We start from the raw sequence: 20,877 nt of genomic DNA on the forward strand, positions 1-20,877 counted from the left end.
CTAAGTTTGCCTAGAAAGCTTCCCCCGGAAAAACAAACAAACAAATAAACAAATAAAAACCACGGGTGAGAGAAATGAAAGCAACTCCACTTGACCGAGAAGCTAAAGTGGAGATGAACTTTAAAATCTGCCAAGAGCTCATGTGTGTAGCTGAGAATGAAGATTACAGTTTTAGGATAATGAGGTGGCTGTTTTGTTTTTGATGGCAACAGAAAATGATTTCATGTATCCTTCTCTACATGGCTTGTCATCGAATAAAGAATACTTGTTCGTTCCTAGATTGGAAAAATTTTAACTATGAAAATTAATGACTAAATACATAGTAAAAAATGAAAGAAATATCTCATGTATGTCATGGGCTGTGGTAGGCATTTGATGTGATTATCTCATGTATGGGTCACAGAAGTCTGTGGAGTGAATGGGTGCGGTTATTCCTATAAGTCAAACAAACTGAGGTTTGGAGAGATTAAGAGACTTCTTCAATATTACATAATAGGTAGGGGAGCCGATATTGGAAACCAGGTCTTTCGATGCTCTTTCTGCTATGTCAGGGTATTTGGCAGGAATTTCAAAACATCACTTGCTCGAATTTAATCAGTTAGAAGTTGAAATCATATAGGAAAGATGAAGTAACTTGGTCTGTAGCACTAACGAAAGTGTGGCGTTAAGCAAATCTACTTTAAATATTTAGAAATTGATGATCTGAATGTTTGAATCTCCTGGCAGTAATTCCCAGTATGTTTACATACAGGTGCATTATCTTAGAGGCATCATGCTCGCAGGATGAGTTCATAAAACCCCTGAGTTTTGGTCACCATGGCCGACCATCGCCTTCGCATTTCTGCAGTTACAGCCCTGCAGATGCGAGGTTTGGGTCACCCTGCGCATCAGATTCCCCTGAGATGATCCTGGTTGGTTAGGCGTTTTAGGGCCAGGATTTGCTTGTAAACATGTTGTAGCATATCCTTGCCACTGTGGTAGAGGTATACTCCAGTGACATCTCATGTCTAGAAAGGCATTCTGTTGTTGACTGAAATCAGTGTAAAATCCCCTCTAAGGTTAAGGAGCCGTTCTCTTCACGTACCCGGTACTGTTTTAGCCAATCACAAGAAAGATGCTTTTATGAGATCATCTGTGGTAAATTTCTAACTACGGCCAACTGTGATACCTGGAAGGTTTTAATAGTAATTATTCATTGGTGTTTGGCTCTAAGGTTGGCTTAGTATTTATTTCAAAATTTAGGCTTCTCTGGTTTGATTTACAATCAGTTTTTTTATTGACTGAGCAGGGAGAGAATTAAGTAGGATTATACATTTGGTGTATCTGATAAACCACCCTTTATCAACAGTAACAGACAGTCCCCTATAGATGCTGCAGCAAAACTAAATGACCTGTCACTGGGTGAATGAATTGTGTTCTGTTGTCTGTGAATCTGTAAGTGAAGATTCCCAGGAGAACCTGGAAAATTCTGGAAATTTTTTTTTTAAAACTTAAATTAAGAAAAAAAACCCAATTTAACTTTTTTTCTTTGTAAGAAAATGCAAGCGTTATATTCATGCCTAAAGAGCCTCCTTTTATTATGGCAACTGATTTTTGTTTACTCGAGAGAACCTGTTGCTAAAACAGTAATGAGGAAGGGTGTAATATAAGTACGTACAGTCATACACCCCTTGCTCTGCAAGTCACTGGAGTGCTGTGTTTGCGAGCTGTGCAGTCTTCCCTTAGAAGGTGGAAGTAAAGCCGTCTGCATGTTCTTCTCTCTTACACAGCCTAAAATGACGACCGTGTGATGATAGTGGGATAAATGGCGTCCAGAGTGACAGATGCTATAGTCTGGTATCAAAAGAAGGTAAGTGGATAGTCACAGCTTTGAACTCTGTAATGTTTGAATAAAAAAATACGCATGTTTATTGTGTGCCAGAGATTTGTATAAAATGTTGCCTAAAAATGACAAAATGAATTTTAGGATTTTGGATGGAAGGGAACGATTATTTTGGTTTTCCTTGTACTACATTTAATTCTGAATGAACTAGAAAGGTTTTCTCTACTTTTTGCTCCGCATTACGAAAGTGATTCGTCTGATGCAGTGTAAGTCAGATCTTCACGATTATGCATCTGATCAGTATTACGTAAAAAACTAAAATTCTTAATTTTACTTCTTTAAAAGCAAACTGGATAGAGCTGTTGTGATTCTAAAACTATTGTATATCAAGCGAAATGACTTTTTAATCTGTTGTAAGATACAATTAATTAGCTAAGTCTTTTTAGTAAAACAAACAAACATGAAACAACAAAAAAAACCTTTGGGACTTTATTTCCCAAAGTGAAATATTAAAATGTTCATTTTGATGTTTTAGAACTAGTTGTCATAACTATTGACTCTGCAATTCTTTATGTTTCAAAATGTTTTCCTTTGTAAAATCGAAGAAATGTTGCTTTTAGAATGGTGTAAGCTGTTTACTCCTTGAAAAATGTTGAAGAATGTTACTTACAGTGCATAGAATGCATGCTGTTTTATGTAATATCTTTAGAATATGTAATGGATTATGTGTGTTTTTGCATTTTAAAGCATATTTGATACCTTATTCAGGTTTCTGTTAATAAAATGTGTATTTAAAACTTTTCCTGTGTGGGAAGAAAAACAGTAAGTGGTGGCTAAAATGCTTGAACGAAGCCTACCTGTGGATATTTGTAGCCTATTTGTGTTCAGAGTAGAACGTGCTGTATCTGTGTAATACCACATTGTTTTTATACAGGGTGTTTAATTAGAAGATTTATTGTTGATATACTATTGATTCAGTCGTTGTTAGTTCTGCTTGTATGTTAATATTACCTCTGCTTAAACCTCCAATTAATTTGAAGTCTAGTCTGCTTAAAGAGTGAAATGAAAGAAAATTAAATGAAAGGAAACTGAAAAGAATTGTTTATAAAGATTTTTTGCATGCATCTTTATGTGTATGTTCGGAAGGTGATGTTTTTATAATATGTTCTCTATTTGGCTTTCCGTTTCAAATTTCACTAGAGAGAATTCCTAATATACTTGTTTAGTCTTTCTGGGAGATTGGTAGGCTTGAAATATTGACTTACTTTCAGTTAATATGGTCCTGTATTTCTTACGTGGTAGTTTTTTACGTACCAGCTTTGGTTATGACTGGTGATGCTTCTCTGCCTGTCCAGTCCTATGGAAACTTCTGAAATTGTGATACAAACTAAGGATCTTATTTCAAGAAAAATGTATATTGCACACACACACACACACACACGTCACATCTGACTTGACACTGTGTTAAGATGTTTAGGGTTCGATGGCTTTAGACATTTCGCTGTCTTTGATATTGTGGCTGTTCTTCAGTGGCATTCAAACACTGTAAATAAAAAACAAGTATTACTCACCCTCATTTGCTTGAATTTTTTGTTCGTCGGCTTGGTTGTAGCTCATTTTAAAGTCGGCTTTCTCCACTGGGAAATGGTGCTTTTCAAATCTTCATTTGGAGTATTTGGCCACTTGACTCCAAAGGGCCTCAGAACTGTTTTAATATCAGAGGTGGCATGTCCAAATTATTTAAAATTATAAATACATAAAGGTTCTTATTAAGTATTTGTTATTTTTATGTTTTATCAAAACTGTATGCTTTACTTTGATTTTTTTTTAAAGTCTTTTTTTTTTTCCTTCAAAGATGTACTTGCTTGGAGGAGCTTTGGAGAGGGTGATGTGAGCTCACTCTGCGGGTGGCTGCAGAGGCTGGGATTGTGTACTCTGCTTGCTCCTCTGGCTTCTTATTTTCAGAGGGGGAATTCTTTATCTTTTGGAAGCCCTGCTAAATAGGAACTTGAAGTTAGATTAATTCAGTTACATAATTCCTTCAAAATACATAATGATCGATCCGATTCTTTTGTGGAGATCAGATTTTGAAATGATGAGGTTCTTGTTTTTAGGAGAAGAGTTATGAAAATACTTCCCACAGTTAAAGGAGGAAAAAAGGTACTGGCAGTACTCTGGTGGTAATAAAATCATGAATTTATCTTATCAAACTGAGGAAGAACTATGATAAACAAGGAGACTTCAAAAAGTTTATGGAAAGTGGATTGACAAGTTTATTTTGGTGTAAAAGTGTTTGGAAATCCAGGCATATACATTTTTCATAATACGCATTTTGGGTAAACTTTCTGAAGATCTCTCTTGGTCATTCTCGTTAGAGAATCAGTGGCTAGCAAGAAAACTTGAATATGTTTAATGCTGTGTGAATGAGAGACAAAAGTAGGCTTTGTTTAGTAATGTAAATGTAATAAAAATGTGACCTTGACTGATAACTGCCTTCAGTAGTTGGAAGCTTTAAATCCTCTACCTTTTAAAAATGAGTTCAGCTGTGTATGCGTGTGTGTGCATGGATGTGTTTTAATGTAAGTATGTACTTAGGACATTTCAGAGTGGTAATTTGCCCGGGGTTTGCAGACAGTTAGGAAGTATGGTGTCCCAGCTTCTAATTCCAAAAATTTGTGCTTGTCATACACCGTTTAAGATGACCTTTTTATTATTATTATCATTTTATGACACAATTCCATGGGCCCTGGGATTTCCCTTACCCCCACCTCAAATCTCCCACCTCCAATCCCCCACCTCCCACATAGTTTCCCTATATTATTACTATAGTACAGTGCTTCACAAACAGTCATATACCCATCATCACGGGCATGGACAGTGGCAGAGATTAGATGAGCTTTGTTGCATCAGCTTTGCAAGTAGGACAGATCCAAGCCATAACATCTCAAGAGAGCGAATCTGACCTTTGAAAGCTGCGCCATGCAGGGTGGGGGAGTTGATCTCCTGAGTGACAAGTTTGCGAGGGCAGAGCCTTCCCTGTGTCTCCTGCCCTCCTTCCCTGGATTTCTGGAGTTGACTTCGTCCTTCCTGCCACAGATGGCTCTCTCTGCACTATGGGAACAGACTCCACGTGTCTTTCTACCCCTCTTCTTCAGCTCCCTGGGGAAGAAAAGTTGTGGTTGGGATCGGGAAGCCTGCGTTTCCTGCCTTGAGCTATTCCTGATACCTCAAGAAGTTTCTACTTTGAGAGTTCTTTCTCCTACAGAAGCTTTATAGCCAGGGAATGAGAGAGTCCACAGTGTCACTCGGAATGAATGACACTTAGCTAAGCCACTCATGGCGTTCTGTTTCTCTTGCCAGTAACTGGCTCTGAATGGGGCATGCATTCCAATCCTAGCTAACGTTATGAAGTCTTCTGGAAGGAGGCTTGGTCATTTCTTTTTAAAATTTTTATTTATTTATTTATTAAAGATTTGTTTATTTTTATTGGAAAGTCAGATTTACAGAGATAGAGAGAGAGGGAGGGAGGTCTTCCATGCATGTGCAGGGTCCCAAGACTTTGGGCCATCCTCAACTGCTTTCCTAGGCCACAAGCAGGGAGCTGGAAGGGAAATGGAGCAGCCAGGATATGAACCAACATCCATATGGGATTCTGGGGAATGTAAGGCAAGGACTTTAGCCACTAGGCTACTGCACTGGTCCCAGTTTGTTATTTTTTTTTAATTATTTTATGATATGGTTCCATATGCTCTGGGATTCCCTCCCCCCCCACTAACTTCCCCCTAAAACGACAATAGTATGAGACTCACTTCTTTTAAAAAAAGAATAAAGAGCCTATAATAGTTAGAACAAAACTTATGTAATGCTTATTATGTGGCAAGCATTATTAAAGTGCTTCGTATCTATTAACTAATATAATGTAATCAAGAGGGCAAAATGGAACAGAGGCTCCATTCCGTGTCTGTGCCCATAGAGGGGCTGAGACTGTTGCTGAGACTTTTGTAGTAAATCCGCTGGTGTGAGAGCAACTGCCAGCCAGCTGATGATGGCAGAATTGAGTCAGCTTTTCAGTTCCTTTTGAGCCACAGAATTAGCTCAGGAAATGAGCTGCACTTGAGACTTCCTACTGTGTGAAATAATAGATCTCCTTAACAGTCATTCATAGATGAGGTGGTTGATGAGGTGTTTTTTTTGTTGTTGTTGTTGTTGTTGGAGAGGGGAGCAGGTGTTTGCTGCTGAAGATAGCAGTGACAGACAGGAATGCTTTCTGATGGGCTATGTTTCCCATATACTCATCTTTTGCCTCTGGATGGATAGGCTAGTAAGTCCATACTAGAAAAATTAAGAGAAATTAAGAAAGAGAAGAAATATCTCATAAATAAACAGGCTTGTTACATTTAAAAGTGTTATTTCCCTTAGATTTACTCTTTTTTTTTAAGATTTTTTTTTTTTATTGGAAAGTCAGATATACAGAGAGGAGGAGAGGCAGAGAGGAAGATCTTCTGTCTGCTAATTCACTCCCCAAGTTGTTGCAATGGCTGGAGCTGCACTGAGCCAAAGCCAGGTTTCTTACATGGGTGCAGGGTCCCAAGACTTTGGGCTGTCCTCAACTGCTTTCTCAGGCTGCAAGAAGGGAGCTGGATGGGAAGTGGAGCAGCTGGGATTAAAGCCCGCTCCCATATGGGATCCCGGCGCATGCAAGGTGAGGACTTCAGCTGCTAGGCTACCACGCGGAGCCCTTTAGGTTTACTCTTAAAGCTGATTGGAAGAGCACCGTGCTTTGGCTTTGTGACATTTAGCAGCTAATATTGAGTGTGTTATTGAATCTCTCTGAACCTTAGTTCTTTTGTAAGGTGCAGTGCTTTTGCCAGGAACGTCTCATAGATTTTTTTTTTTCAACATTTAGGCTAAATCCTTACCTTACAAGTGGTGGACTTTCATATGGGTGCCGGTTCATTTCCCAGCTGCTATACTTTTCATCCAGCTCCCTGCTTATGGCCTGGGATATCAGTGGAGGATGACCCAAAGCCTTGGGACCTGCACCTGCATGTGAGACCCAGAATAAGCTCCTGGTCCCTGGTTTTGGATTGGCTCAAGTCCTGCCATTGTGGATTTTCAGGGAGTGAACCAATTGATGGAAGGTCTTTCTTTCTCTCTTTATATCTGTAAATCTGATCTGCCTTTCCAAGAAAAATAAATGTCTTTAAAACTTTTTAGAGAATGATTTATTTAATTATTTGCCGTGCACTGTTACAGAAAGAGTTCTTCCATCCATTGGTTCACCCCCCCAAAAATGGCTGCAATGTGTGGTAATTGGTCAGTCCAAAGCCAGGAGCATGAAACCCCGTCAGGGTCTCTTAGATAGGTATTGGGACCCAAGGTCTTGGGCCATCATCCCCTGCTTTCCCAGGTAAATTAGCAGGGAACTGGATTAAAAGTGGAGCGGCTGGGATTTGAACTGGCACCCTCGTGGGAGGCTGGCTTCACTGGTGGTAATTTATCCTGCTTGGCCATAACACTGGCCCTACCTCATCAAGGTTTTTTTTTTTTTTTTTTTTTTTAATATTTTAAATGGTTTATGACTTTTAAAAACTAAATATGAGGTATGAGTTTAAAGTAACACTAATAATTATTCTATTGCTAGAATATGAATAGGTGATAATTACACTGTCTTGCAGTGCTTGAGAATTTTTGCAGCGACCATCTGTGCTGTACATATTCCTCCTTCCTTCTGACCAGAGTATGTAGGTGTGAGGGTCAGGCCAGAGATGCTGCCTCACCCTCTTGACCGCTGTTATCAGTCCAGGAACTCAAGCTGTCCTTTTAAAGCTTAAAAAAAAGGGAAAAGACTGTTCAGCCTCTGTCCTCAAGGCGTCAAAAGGATGAATGGAAGGCCTTCCACATGTGACATTTGTGGACAGGAGGGAATGAGACACAGCAGAGGTGCAGAAGGGGCCACAGGGGACTGGCACAGGCCATCTGGTGCTGCGTCCGGCTTCTCTGCACCCCGAGGAGAGCTTCCCTCTGCCTCTAAGGAGGTTAGTCCTATCAGCCGGTAAATCAGCTGACTAATGCTAGGAGATTGTGGGTGTATCAATGTTTATATGTTTAAACATCAACATTTTTTTTAAAAGATAAGTACGCAGAAACTATAAATCTGTTTTAGAAACTGACACCTGTGTAAAATAGAGCTTGGGTCAAAAGCTTCCATGCCCTCTTAAGGCACAACCCTCCACGGCCATTGCTGAGGTACCATGTCTTTTTTTTTTTTTTTTTTAAGATTTATTTATTTTTTGATAGAAAGATCTACAGAGAGGAGAAACAGAGAGAAAGATCTTTCGTCCATTGGGTCACTTCCCAAAGTGGCTTCAATGGACAGAGCTGAGCTGATCTGAAGCCAGGAGCCAGAAGCTTTGAGTCTCTCACATAGGTACAGGGTCCCAAGGCTTTGGGCCATCCTGGACTGCTTTCCCGGGCCACAAGCAGGGAGCTGGAAGGGCAATGGAGCAGCTAGGACACGAACCAGCACCCATATGGGATCCTGGCAGATGCAAGGTGAGAATTTAGCTACTAGGCCACTGCACCTGGCCTTGAGGCCCTGTATCTTAATGGGCAGTGAGAATACTGATTTGGGGTTTGGGTAGCAAACATCTGAATCTTTGTTTTTGAAACTCTGTATGCTTTGGATACAAGTTGCTTACCTTAACTGAATTTCACCTTAGTCGTGTTTACAAATGGAATAGAATGTCATCTTTTCCATTTATTTGAGGTTGAATTCATGATCTACACACGTCAAGTGTTAGCATATTGCTTGTAAACACAGGGTAAGCCTCCACTAAATGGAAATTTCTCTTATTATTGCATGTTATTACCAAAACATCAGACTTTGAATTTCCAGTGTTAGAACAGCAGATATTTAACTCATGTTTGTTGTCTAACAGCTAAGTCATGACTAAGTGACATTTATGGATCTCAGCCTCGCCTGCTTCAGTCACTGGTCTTTTTTAAAAAAACAAAAACAAAAGTCTTCCTTTTTAACGACACATACTCGCCAAAAATAATACTTGTCTTAGCACAAATATGTTGTTTAGTTGCAGTACCATTTGCCTTTTCACCTCAGATTTTTCTTCCCTGTTTTTGTCATGAAGTTGATTTTCCACCCACCCAGCAATGCACTCTTTCCAGTTTGGGCAGCTCTCATCAGAATAATCTGGGTGTTAGTTTGATTTGTTTATCAGAAACTAGGGTCAAGAATTTGATTTTAGAGATCACCTAGTTCTTGCTAAACCCTTTGCTTTATGCATAAAGAGCTTCAGGCCCACAGAGTCTAATCTGTAACTCACTCGCAGTCATGCGGTCGTGATAGAACTAAAACAAAATTCTGCTGACAGGCCACTGTTCCTCTTGTAGTGTGATATCTTTGAAAACAGTTTGAGGGGGCTCAGTGGAGTAGCCTGGTAGCTAAAGTCCTTGCCTTGCATGCGCCAGGATCCTATGTGGGCGCTGGTTCGTATCCTGGCTGCTCCACTTCCCTTCCAGCTCCCTGCTCGTGGCCTGGGAGGATGGCCCAAAGCCTTGAGCCCCTGCACCCGTGTGGGAGAACGAGAGGAGGCTCCAGGCTCCTGGCTTCAGATTGGTGCAGCTCTAGTGCTGCGGCCACTTGGACCAGCAGATGAAAGATCTTTGTCTCTCCTTCTCTCTGTAAATCTGACTTTCCAGTAAAGAAAATGCAATAATAAATAAATCTTAAAAATAAAATAGATTGAGGAGACTTTATAATTCTTTGTTCAATTTGGGAAGATTTCTCTTTTTTTTGTAGGTGCCTTTTGACGTGAATGTCTCTGGAGACGTATTTATTGCTTTTTTTTTTAAAGGTACAGTTAATATATATTACACAAGTACATAAACACACATGGTTTGATTTGATAACAGTAAAGAAATCTTGATGATGTTAGAGTACCGTCACACATTTCAACAGCATTTTGTTCTAGAAGGCTTGCATGTAGATTCTTGTGGTTACTTTACAGGGAAGATGAAATACATTAAACTAATGGTCATATCAAGGTACTGCAAGAAGGAGCATTTCATTTCCCCTAGAGGTTTCATAATAAATGAATGCAAACTACATGAATTAAAACAGGACAGCTTTGCCTTTTCCCAGTGTAGGAGGTCAGAACTCCAAAATCAAGAGGTCAGCCAGGTTGCTTCCTTGTTGAGAGAGACTCTGAAGGAAAAAATGAGCCCAAGATTTCCGCTAATCGGATGAACAACCCTTTCTCGGCTTTTCCTACGGTTCTTGATAATACTGAGAGTGTATGAAGAAGAACCGGGGTAGCAGGTGAACGCCAGACACGGTGTGCTGTGGACGCTCAAAAATACTGCTCTAGCAATTCCTCTGCTGACCTTTCATTTTGCTAAAAAAATGTACTGTTATTATTAGTGACACATGCGCTTCAAGGTTTTGGTTAATTGTTCTTTTCAGTTGAACATGTAACCATTAGAACTGATCAAGTTCCTTTGATATCGAAAATGCTGAACTTGGAGTCTCCTTTGCTTTAGTTTGTGGCACAAAAGTAGTTTTTTCCCCCTCAGCATGTGCTGTTCTTTAGCTAAGATCACTCGAAGTGCTTTGTTTTTGTGATAAAAAGGAATGGTCTAGGAAAGAACAAAATGAGTGCATTAAACAGTGAGTAGAATAATTAAGTTGAAGGGGAAATAGAATTAAGTTTATCATCACCTGATTCTCCGTGGTAATTTGAGAAATGTACCATATTAATTTGGTGAATTTTCTAGACATTTTTCTTCAAATGAAAAATTACCATTTAACTTGGATTTTTTCCCCCAAGCTTTTCAGCATTGCAAGTAGAATAGGAATGACATTTTCTAGTATTTTTTGATTAATGGTTGCTACTGTCTGTTAACTATGGCTGTGATTGGGATTTATCGTCCTTTGTTTTCACTTCTACAGCGTTGTCCTGGTTTGTAGTTTGATCAGCAGAAGTTTAGGTAGATAAGTTATACTACTTCAGTGCAAAGCTTGGAAGAGAACTTCCCCTTGGGTGAAAATTCAAGTACTCCCCTGAACTGATTTTGCTCATAGCTCTCTGGATAACTCAGAACCCCTCAGTTCTGTCTTATCTGCCTCCTCCCTCTCCTCCCATTATTATTGTTTGAGGTTACTTTGTGCTAGAATGTAACTTCTTCCTGAAGAATTAGAAATGCTGTACAGTGAGTTAAACCACTGCCTTCAGTGGCAACATCTTGTGTTGGAGCACAGGTTGGAATCCATGCTGCACTGCTTCTGATCTAGGTCCCTGCTACCGCAGTACCTAGGAAAACCATGGCTACGGCCCAAGTGTTTGGGTCCCGCTTGGGATTCCTGGGTGAAGTTCCTGGGTTCTGGTGTCAGCTTTGCCCAGTGTTATCCATCACAGTCTCTCTCTCCCCATTTCTCCCTCTCTGTCACTCTGCCTTTGGAACAAATAAGTATTTTTTTTTAGGTTCTTTTTTTTATTTATTATTTTTAATTCATTAATTACATTGTATTATGTGACACAGTTTCATAGGTACTTGGGTTCTCCCCACCCCTCCCCAAACCCTCCCACCATGGTGGATTCCTCCACCTTGTTGCATAACCACAGCTCAAGTTCAGTTGAGATTCCCCCATTGCAAGCGTATACCAACATAGAGTCCAGCATCTTATTGTCCAGTCAAGTTCAGCGGCTTCTTAGGTATACCCTTACTGGTCTGAAGACAGAGCCAGCAGAGTATCATCCCGATCAATTAAAAGCTCCAACATACAAGTATTTTTTTTTTAAATAAAAAATGTAGAAGGGAAAGATGTTTTAGAAATTAACCTCTCCAGCATCTTTATTTATTTTTCTTAAAGTTTTATTTATTTATTTATTTATTTGTTTGGGAGGCAGATTCACAAGAGAAGGAGAGATACAGGGAGAGATCTTGCATCCACTAGTTCACTCTCCAAGCAACTGCAGTGGCCAAAGCTGAGCTGTTTGAGCCAGGAGTTTCCTCCAGACTTCCGACATGGGCGAAGAGTGCCAGGGACTTGGGCCGTCCTCTGGTGATCTCCCAGGCCACAAGCAGGGAACTGGAATAGAACAGGAGCAGCCGGGACATGAACTGGTGCCCGTACGGCGTTCCAGTGGTGTAAGACTGCTGGTCCCTTGAGTGTATTTTAGAGATGAGAAAACTGAAACCCGGACAGAACAGGGAGTTCAAGGTCCCGTGTTGCTATTTTTAATGTTTGAACAGTAGTAGCTGTACTTACTCAAGATAGCAGCTGTGCAACTCCCAGAAGGATAAGAAAAATGGGGTGTTGCGGAGCAAACCAGCCTTGCACTGTTCCCTAGCAAAAGCCTTCTGGCTGCTACACAGTAATAATTATAGACCAGAGAAGCATCGGTATGCAGCACTCCCTGAGTGTAAACGTACTGCGTTCAAAAGCATTATCAGCAGAAAATGACCTATTTTTTAAGATGTTGGGGACATACTTTTACTATGTTCAGGCACTGTAACAGCTAGATACATTGTATTCATTTCATGTTTGTGAACCTTAAAAATAGAGTACTTGGCAGTAGACAGATTTTGTCCTTGTTACGTATCAGCTGGAAATTCCTATTTGTACAGAATGTTTTTGGAATGTTCATAGTCAGTTGCTTGTGACTTTTTAAGATGATAAATGGAATGTTTATTCCAGTAAAGGAAAGCAGTCATTTACCTATGATAGTTGCTAGTTACAGTGCCTAAAAAAATAAAGCAGCTGTTTATGTGTTACTTTTTGTGGGGAGTATGAGGAAATTTAAACAAAAATGTTATTTGAAGGGAGTTGAAATTCTCAAACCTCCTGGGTGTTGGAAAGAAACATTTTTAATGATGTACTGGAAAAGTCGTCTCTATCCTTATTTGTTCTCTGATGAATAAATTTAGAGATGTTAGTTAAAGATATCGTGGTTGCCAGCGACATTCCAAATAGCGTGCAGTCAGTTTATCTTTAGCCATGGTAACAGACGTAGTAGTGAAACAAATTGGTGGATTACCATTGCCAGGATAAAATTAGACAGATGTACCAGCCAGCTAGGAAAGACCTGGGAATAGCTAGCACACTGTTGCTAACTTTCTGTGTTTATAGTTCTGGGAAGAAAGACATTTTATAAATGCTGTTTAACAGGACAGCTTCGAACCTAAATTGGTCTTTGCCAAATGGCCCATGGAATTTATTCAAATAAAAGATGTTGATTCAGTACCATGGGTTGAGTCACAGGAAATAAAATGCCAGAGGAGATACACAGCCTAAAAAGTTTCCCTTATGAACTTTTGCCAAGAATTAATATCCCTATTGGCAATTTTTTCGTGAATTATTTGAAATGATATCTTGCATTAGTTTGTTTTCTGTTTTTGGCATGTTCGCTTCTGCGCATCTCTCCCTCAGCACACACATGTACAGCCTTTATCATGGAATTAGGAATAAGCTAAAGAATTCTGGTTTACTTGGTTTGCAGAGGTTAGTTTAGTTTCCAACAGATAAAAGACAGTAAGTAAAGATCAAGATAGTGGAGTGGCGTTATAAAATGTAATTATTTTAATGCTTTGAGGAATCAGAGGACGAGATCTTATATTTTCAGCCTCAGATTTGTAGGTAGTAGGACATACTTTTAGTTACTACTTTTTTTGATCCACTGTGATACTTTGATGTGTTCTTTGTTTATTGGTAGAAAGCAAGGAAGAAAATTTGTATATGGAGCCACATTACGTTAGTTTTATATAGGAAAAAGGCAATGCATTTAGTTTTACCAGTGCAATTTGATTTTTAAAGCCACAGACTTTTATTAACAAGGTTTTCCCTCTCTATAAAAAATAATGTCCTGGTAGGATTTGCATTCATCCACACTTAGATAGCATCATGGGCCTTACTGTGTGCCGGCACTGAGTTTTTATCTTTTGGAAACTCTAACAGAGAAACAACAGTGTGTTACTGTAGGATAATGCTTAAAGGACCGTGGAAAACTCAGTTTTAAGTTTCCCTAAGTTGGTTCCTCCAGTCACTCACTGTTCTGTTACTGCTTCTGTCTCTGGAGTAGTTCTCAGGTTTGCAGCCTCATTGTTCCTTCAGTTTAAAAAATAGTTTATGTAATTTTTAATGTTCAGGGCAGATTTTAGAGAGGAGAGACAAAGGGAGATTGTTCATCTCTTGGGGCACTCCCCAAATGATCACAACAGCTGGAGCTGAGCTGACTGGAAGCCAGGAGCCAAGAGTCTCCTTGGACCTCCCATGTGGGGACAGGGGCCCATGGACTTGAGCTGTCCTCTGCTGCTTTCCCAGGCGATAGGCCGGCAGCCGGATCAGAAGTGGAACAGCCAGGACATGAGTTATTGACCAAATGGGATGCCAGCACCACAGACTGAGGCTTAGTGTGCTATGTCCCGGGGCAGCTCCCGTTCCTTCATGCTTGCTCCGGTCATTTCCTTCCTACACTGTCCAGAACGACTTATCTGAAAAATTTGACTTTGTCACTATCCCATTTTATAGTCATCAGAGGCTTCTTTTTGATGTGATTAACAAGTTTTTCACACAATTTTAAGGAGTTTTCTGACCTAATTTCACTTAGCTTTATAGTCTCGTGGCTTATCCCTGATAGCCTTCACTTTTTCTTAATTTTGTTGTCATCCTTCCAGAAGCTGTGACTGTTTGAAGTATCTTCATGTTGTTTTTCATCTTAGTACTTGGACTGCCTGCTTTTTAAAACTAACTCAGCATTGGTCCTTAAAACCATAAGCAGGTCACTTTGCCACAAGGCCAAGGTTTTGTGATTATAGGGTTTCACATCGTGAGTAAGTGCACACAGTGTGGCCGACTTTAAGTGGTTGTGTCAGGGGCATGTACATTCTGAAGTTTATTTGAATTAACTTCCTCCCCAAACCCAAAATATCCACAGACCATACTGGAAAATATGCTCATCTGTGGGTAACAAGGCGTGGTGTAGTAAAAAGAGCCTGGCATTTGAACTCAGAACTTGGGTTTCTGGACCCAAACACTGTTTGTAAAACCTCTAAGCTCTCCTGAAGGCTTACTTGTCTCATCAGTGAAAGAAATACTGTTCTTTATGGCTTACAATTGTCAGTCCTCGTGTTGTACCCAGTGAAGATGCTGTTGTGCTTCTGGCTGGATAAATGACTGATTGGAAATGCAACAGCTGGTTGATTTCTGTCTCCATAGAGTTTTCATTCATTCTAGATGGAGAAAATTGAAGGTGTAACATTTCTTTTTTTGTACACTTTTTAAGATCTCCTGATTCCCCGTGGGTATCAACTTTCTTTTTAATTTCTGCATTTTTAAGATGTATTGTTTTCCATGATACAGTTTTAATTCTGTTGATTGCCGCCTCACTTTATTGACTAGTCTCCCTTGCTTCTTAGTTTAATGTAGTCCCATTTGTTTTGTTGTGTTTTGGCTTTAACTGCCTGTGCTTTTGGTGTTTTTCTGAAAAAGGCTTTGCCTGTGCCCATGCCCTGTAGTGTGTTGCCTATGTTTCCCTTTGGTAATTTGATGATGTCTGGGCATAGGATCCTTGATCCATTTAGGGCCGATTTTTGTGTTAGATGAAAGGTGGAGGTCTTGTTTCTTTTATCTGCAAGGGCATATACAGTTTTCCCAACAGCATTTGTTGGGAAATAGCTCCCATTTTGTTCCATTGATGTTCTTGATTTCTGTACCAGTACTAAACTGGATCACCTGTCCTGTAGAACATCTTGAAATCTGGTGTCATGATTTATCCAGATTTATTTTTATCCTTCCAGATAGCTTTGGCTGTTTGTGGTCTCTAGTGCGTCCATAGGAATTTCTGCATCATCTTTCCTAGCTCTGGGAAGAGTGTTGTGAAGATTTTGATTGGGATTACACCGAATCTGTAGAGTACTGTTTGTAATATGGACATTTTGATGATGTTGGTTCCCCAGGAGCATGAAAATTTCTCCCGTCTTTAATGTTTTGTAGTTTTCATTGTAGAGGACTTCCATGTCTTTGGTTAGTTTCATTCCAAGGTATGTAAGGTCTACCTGTAGTCATCTTTGATTGTAGTTCTCAGGTCGCCCGGGGTATTTTGATTACAGTAAGGCAGTAATGACAGTAGGACAATGGGCCTGGGTCCTTAGACTCTAAATTCTGCAAGTTCTAGACGAAGTGCCTAAGAACAATTTATCTTAAAATTTTCTCCATTTTAATTTTACCCTTTGTAAGCAGTTGGAAGGAAGCCAAACAGGCTTTGAGGAATTTAAATGTGTTTCATGTTCTCACATTTTATTTCAAACACTAAGATGTTAAAATGTTAGGTAATTTTTGAAATGCAAAGATACTTAAATGATTAAGATATGTTCGTATTCTTGGTGCTTTACATTGCTTTAAATTATACTACAGCTGTTAATGCTATTTATAGCAAACTGATAGAAATATGTAAGCAAGGAAGTGTTTTGGTTTCAACTCATATTACATATACATGATTTCATCAGGACTATGTTTTGGAATATTAAACCAGAGTTTGATCTGTGATGATTCCTAAAAGTATGCTGAGAGGCATATGCATTCTTTCCTTATTTTATGCTACAGTATGAAAGAAAAGAAAGCATTAGGAAATTCACTGAGATGATATGTAAAATAGCTAGCATTAATTGAGCTGTTGTGAGTGTGTTGCTATTGTTGGCTTCATGAGTCAACACATTTAATCCTTATAATACTCTGTGACTACTTTGCATATTTTAAGGTCTGAGTAAGTTGGACTTTATGAGCAGGTTCGTATGTTTTTTTTTAGGTTTTTATTATTTTATTGGAAAGTCAGATACAGAGAGGTGGAGAGACAGAAAGGAAGCTCTTCTGTCCGCTGGTTCACTTCCCAAGTGGCCGCAACAGCTGGAAGTGAGCTGATCCGAAGCCAGGAGCCAGGAGCCTCCTCTGAGTCTCCCACACGGGTGCAGGGTCCCAAGGCTTTGGGCCATCCTTGACTGCTTTCCCAGGCCACAGGCAGGGAGCTGGGTGGAAACTGGGGCATCTGGGATAAGAACCGATGTCCATATGGGATCCCAGTATGTGCAAGGTGAGGACTTTAGCTCCTAGGCAACCGCGCCAGGCTCTGCTGTATGAGCTTTTTACATTTGGTACTTGGTGCTATGCAGTTGTTAGTAGAACTCTAGTATTTACCCTGGATGAAGATCCCATGATTAGTTGATAAAAAGGGCTGTATTTGAATTATTTTCCTAGGTGTGCTATAACTAATGGTCTACCGCAAGTCATGATTCAGAGTTAGCTGAAGTAGAAAAACAAAGTTAAATTATATTTTACTAAGATGACTTCTTGGGAAGGGCTGTTATTCAGACAATGTCTTGATTAATAAATCCACTGAGCACATATTCCCAGGTCCAAGCAAGTTGGAAAACAGTGTTCGTAAATTATGCAGAGTGGTGTTGGTTTGCATTAGTAGCGATGTTCTGTCTTTAAGGTTGGGCCAGGAAAAAACACCACCGGGTTCTGCTTCTGCTTTTCACTACACGTTTTGAAAGCGTGCCAATAGCAGGCCGCCAAGACTTAGGAAGGAAAGGCAAGTCACTCAGCAGCGGAATTTCTAGAAACTTCTCTCTTGGGCTCTGTGGTTCGTGTTGATTTGTTCCTCTGTATTAGCTGTGTTCCCTATGTTTTTCCTGTTCTTCTGACAATTTGAAATGGAGAGAGAATATCATTGGGTCAGCTGAGTCAGACATCTGGCTTTGGAGCCTTGTGGTGGGCAAGGAATGTGCCGGCAAGAACACAGCATGGCTTGAGAGAGCCCATCCCAGGACAGCAGGACTGAAGGCCCCTGTGCCTAGCTCCTTACATATTTAAAGACAGTAACTTGGCCCTCATTGGAGTGTCCTAAGTTGGGTCTGGGGCTTAATCCTTTCCGTTTCTCTGCTGCTTCTCCCTTGTGACCGACCAACCCCCCTGCTGCTGGCTGCAGAAGTTGCAAGAGCTGATGGCACCTTCTCCATTTGGCCTTTTCTAGAACTTGGAGTTCTCCCAGGTCCAGCACAAAGCTGGGTGCCAGTTTCCCTTCTTCCCAGTCTCTCCCTTTCCTGTGTGAACCAGCTCAATTCTGTCACCTGCTTGGCACAAGAGTCCTATAGGGAATGTTGCTGTTTCTTGACCAACAGGTATATTTTAGCTTTTTGTTTCTTTAACTCATTTTTTCCTCTATCCTAAAATGTTTGCATTTTAAATAAATAGATAATAAAATGTGGCTCTGTCTGCCCTTTATAATATTAGAATTTTGAGCTGTTTTGTTACTGAAGTACAACTTCCTAGCTAAACATTTCTGTGAACTACCTTAGTAAAAGCCTCATTTATTTTCGCACTGAGACTTCACTGAATTAATTTTGAGAGTGACTTGTCTCTCTCAACTCCCTTCACTTTTCCGTGAGGAAATGGATCCTTCAGCACATGGTGCTTAACAGTCAGTTGCCTTTTGAGAACATTAGATTCCATTTTCTCCTGTTTGTTTTGACAGTTTCTATCATGATTGTAGAAGTGGTGTGGGTCTAACATAGGAAGAGTGAAAAATATGAGAATGCATGATAAAAAATAAGTCACAGAATTGCTCTGCTGTTCCCATTGTGACTTGTGTAAATATCCTTTAAAAGCATAATTTTACGTACTTTAATATTGTCTATATTAGTACACCATAATATATAAGCTATTCCCTTATTTACAAAGAGAACTCATGTTGTTGAACTATTCTCTTACCTCTTCAATAGCTTTATAGATAGAAATTTCTGAGTATAGAGGAGTATTTTCAGCTTTAGAAGCCTTGTCCTTGCTCAGCTACTGTCCCATTCCGAGTGCAGATAACCCTTGACGTCGCGTTTAGGCTCTGTATTTGAGCCTCTTGGCCTCGACCACCCACACCAGGAGATCCTGCTGGGTGGGGGTTGGAGCTCATTACCTTGCTTGGCCTTTGACACCCTGAGCCAATCACCCGCTTGTAGGGCCACTCTTCCCATCATGCCATTGGGGGCCACGCTTCCCATCAGAGTCCCCTCATTCTGTAGTTTGCTTTGGTTGCCCACTTGGACTAGTATGTCGTATCTGGCCTCCCTGTGTGTCATTCTCGTCTGTTTCCCATCTCTGATGCCCTGCTTTGGGGCCCCACCTAATGACTTCAGCATGGGATAGTAAATAATTTGGGAGATGCAGGGAGAAAAGAGCAAGGAAGCCACAAAGATTAAGAGAGGGACTTCATCCATTTGGTATAACCAGGCGTAGTATTTTGTAGCCATTTGGTGATGGGTTGTATGTATTTATTTAAAATCTGTTCTGGCCCTAGGCCTTTGAGCTGTAGTGGAAAAAAGGAAAAATGCAGACATTACCCAGCTGGCAGTTTCTGATAACCAGTTGGTATCCCTAGTCATAACTTGAGTTCATACAATATATTTTGTCTCTGCAAGTAGTTGTTTTTTATGTTTCTTTATTGGCCTTCATTTCCTAAACTCTTCAGTTTTCACATTTCATCTAACGATTGCCTATTATCTAAGTAATATCAAGATTTTAAAATAAACACAAAAAGTCCCTACTTCAGAAGGGTCAGTGCTTGCCCAGTCCCGGCTGTTGGTGACCATTTAGGTTGTGAGGCAGCAGATGGAAGATCTCTCTTGTAATTCTGTTTCAAATAAACAAATAAATCCCTACCAAAAAGAATATGTCAGAGAGAGAGAAAGAGAGAGTGGGAGTGCTCTTATCTATTGGTTTATTCCCCAGATGCGTGCCATGGGGGCAACATTTGGCACTGAAGTCTCGGTGTAGGCCTCCCTCCTGAGTGGCCAGAACCCCAATGCTTGACTTAACTTCTTCTCCTGGGCTCTTGCTGGTGGCAAGTGGGCATCGGGTGCTGGGGCCGGAACCCAACCCTCTTGGTTTCTGGTCCTACTTGCTGGCTCTCTTAATCCCCGCAGAAGCCTTTTAGAATCACGCTTCTTCTGTATCATGGTTAACAGTGCTCCAGAAGTCAAAATGGTCATGAAGCCAGAAATCATCATCTTTATTCTCTTCTCATGCCCTCACATCCCGCAAGCTAATGTACATTTTGCCTCACAAATACTGCTCTTTTCAGGCCAGCTCTCCCTGATGATATCGAGTGCTGATTGGATTCTGTTTCAAACGGGATCAACTCCTTGAATGTCTTTGGATTTGTGGCTGCCTATAGGCAACTTCTGCTGCAATCATTTCTCATCATTAGAATATAGAATATTCTTCAGGATTTCTTCTAATGTCAAGTTAATGTTTTGCTGTATCATATGCTGGCTTTCCCTAGGCAGTAGGAACTTGGTTGTCATTTGAATAGGAATATGGGGCCTATGATAAATTATTCTTTGACTTAATGTAAGGGACAGTATGGTTTCAATGATATTGGGAAAATTTTTAAGTGCCTTTTGCTTTAATGACTTACAATGAATGGAGTATTTGATAATTGGCTAGGTTGTACCATCTGCAGGTGAGGATGTTTCCCAATTTGGCATCTTGATCCAGATGTGAGGGGTAGCTAGGAATATTTTTAAATTGACTGAATCCTGGAACTGTTTGTTTTTTTTTTTCGTGAAAAGTCACATGTTACCTCTTTCCAGCTGCCCCCTAGACTTTAGTTATTTTAAAAAGTTTTATGTATTTGTTTTTATTTTGCTTTTCCACGGTAACACTTTGGTTCTGTTAAAGATCTTGATGGTGATGACTGCTAACTGAAGCAATCAGTGATGGTTAAAGCAGGGAGGACTCTAAGAGGTCGTGCAGACAGACTCTTTCTTTATAATACTTAATCCATGATGTCTGCAATTTAAATACCTAGCCACTTAAAGGACTGCGCAAATAGCACTAGAATTGTAGGGAAATGTGTGTGTGTTTTTAAAAGGCTTATGTGGTTTGGCCTCTCATATGTCCTCTAGGACTTTAAGGAAACACGCAAAAAGTTTGGAGGTTTGATGTAACAACTTGGTAGTCACGCATTCTAGAGTTACTAGCTTTGGAC

At 40.1% G+C, this 20,877-nt stretch overlaps 1 protein-coding gene across 4 annotated transcripts in view; it reads left to right on the forward strand.

The window, feature by feature from the left end:
• PHTF2 (putative homeodomain transcription factor 2) overlaps nt 1–20,877 on the forward strand; it is an 81,376-nt gene that overhangs the window by 21,266 nt on the left and 39,233 nt on the right. For all 4 annotated transcript variants that reach the window (XM_058657500.1, XM_058657502.1, XM_058657501.1 and 1 more), the window contains exon 2: nt 1,770–1,849. In XM_058657500.1, the coding sequence (XP_058513483.1) occupies nt 1,805–1,849 (45 nt within the window). In that variant the 5' untranslated portion in view covers nt 1,770–1,804. The remainder of the gene's footprint in view (nt 1–1,769; nt 1,850–20,877) is intronic.

The sequence above is a fragment of the Ochotona princeps genome, chromosome 32, assembly GCF_030435755.1.
Source record: "Ochotona princeps isolate mOchPri1 chromosome 32, mOchPri1.hap1, whole genome shotgun sequence".
NCBI classification, from domain to species: Eukaryota; Metazoa; Chordata; class Mammalia; order Lagomorpha; family Ochotonidae; genus Ochotona; species Ochotona princeps.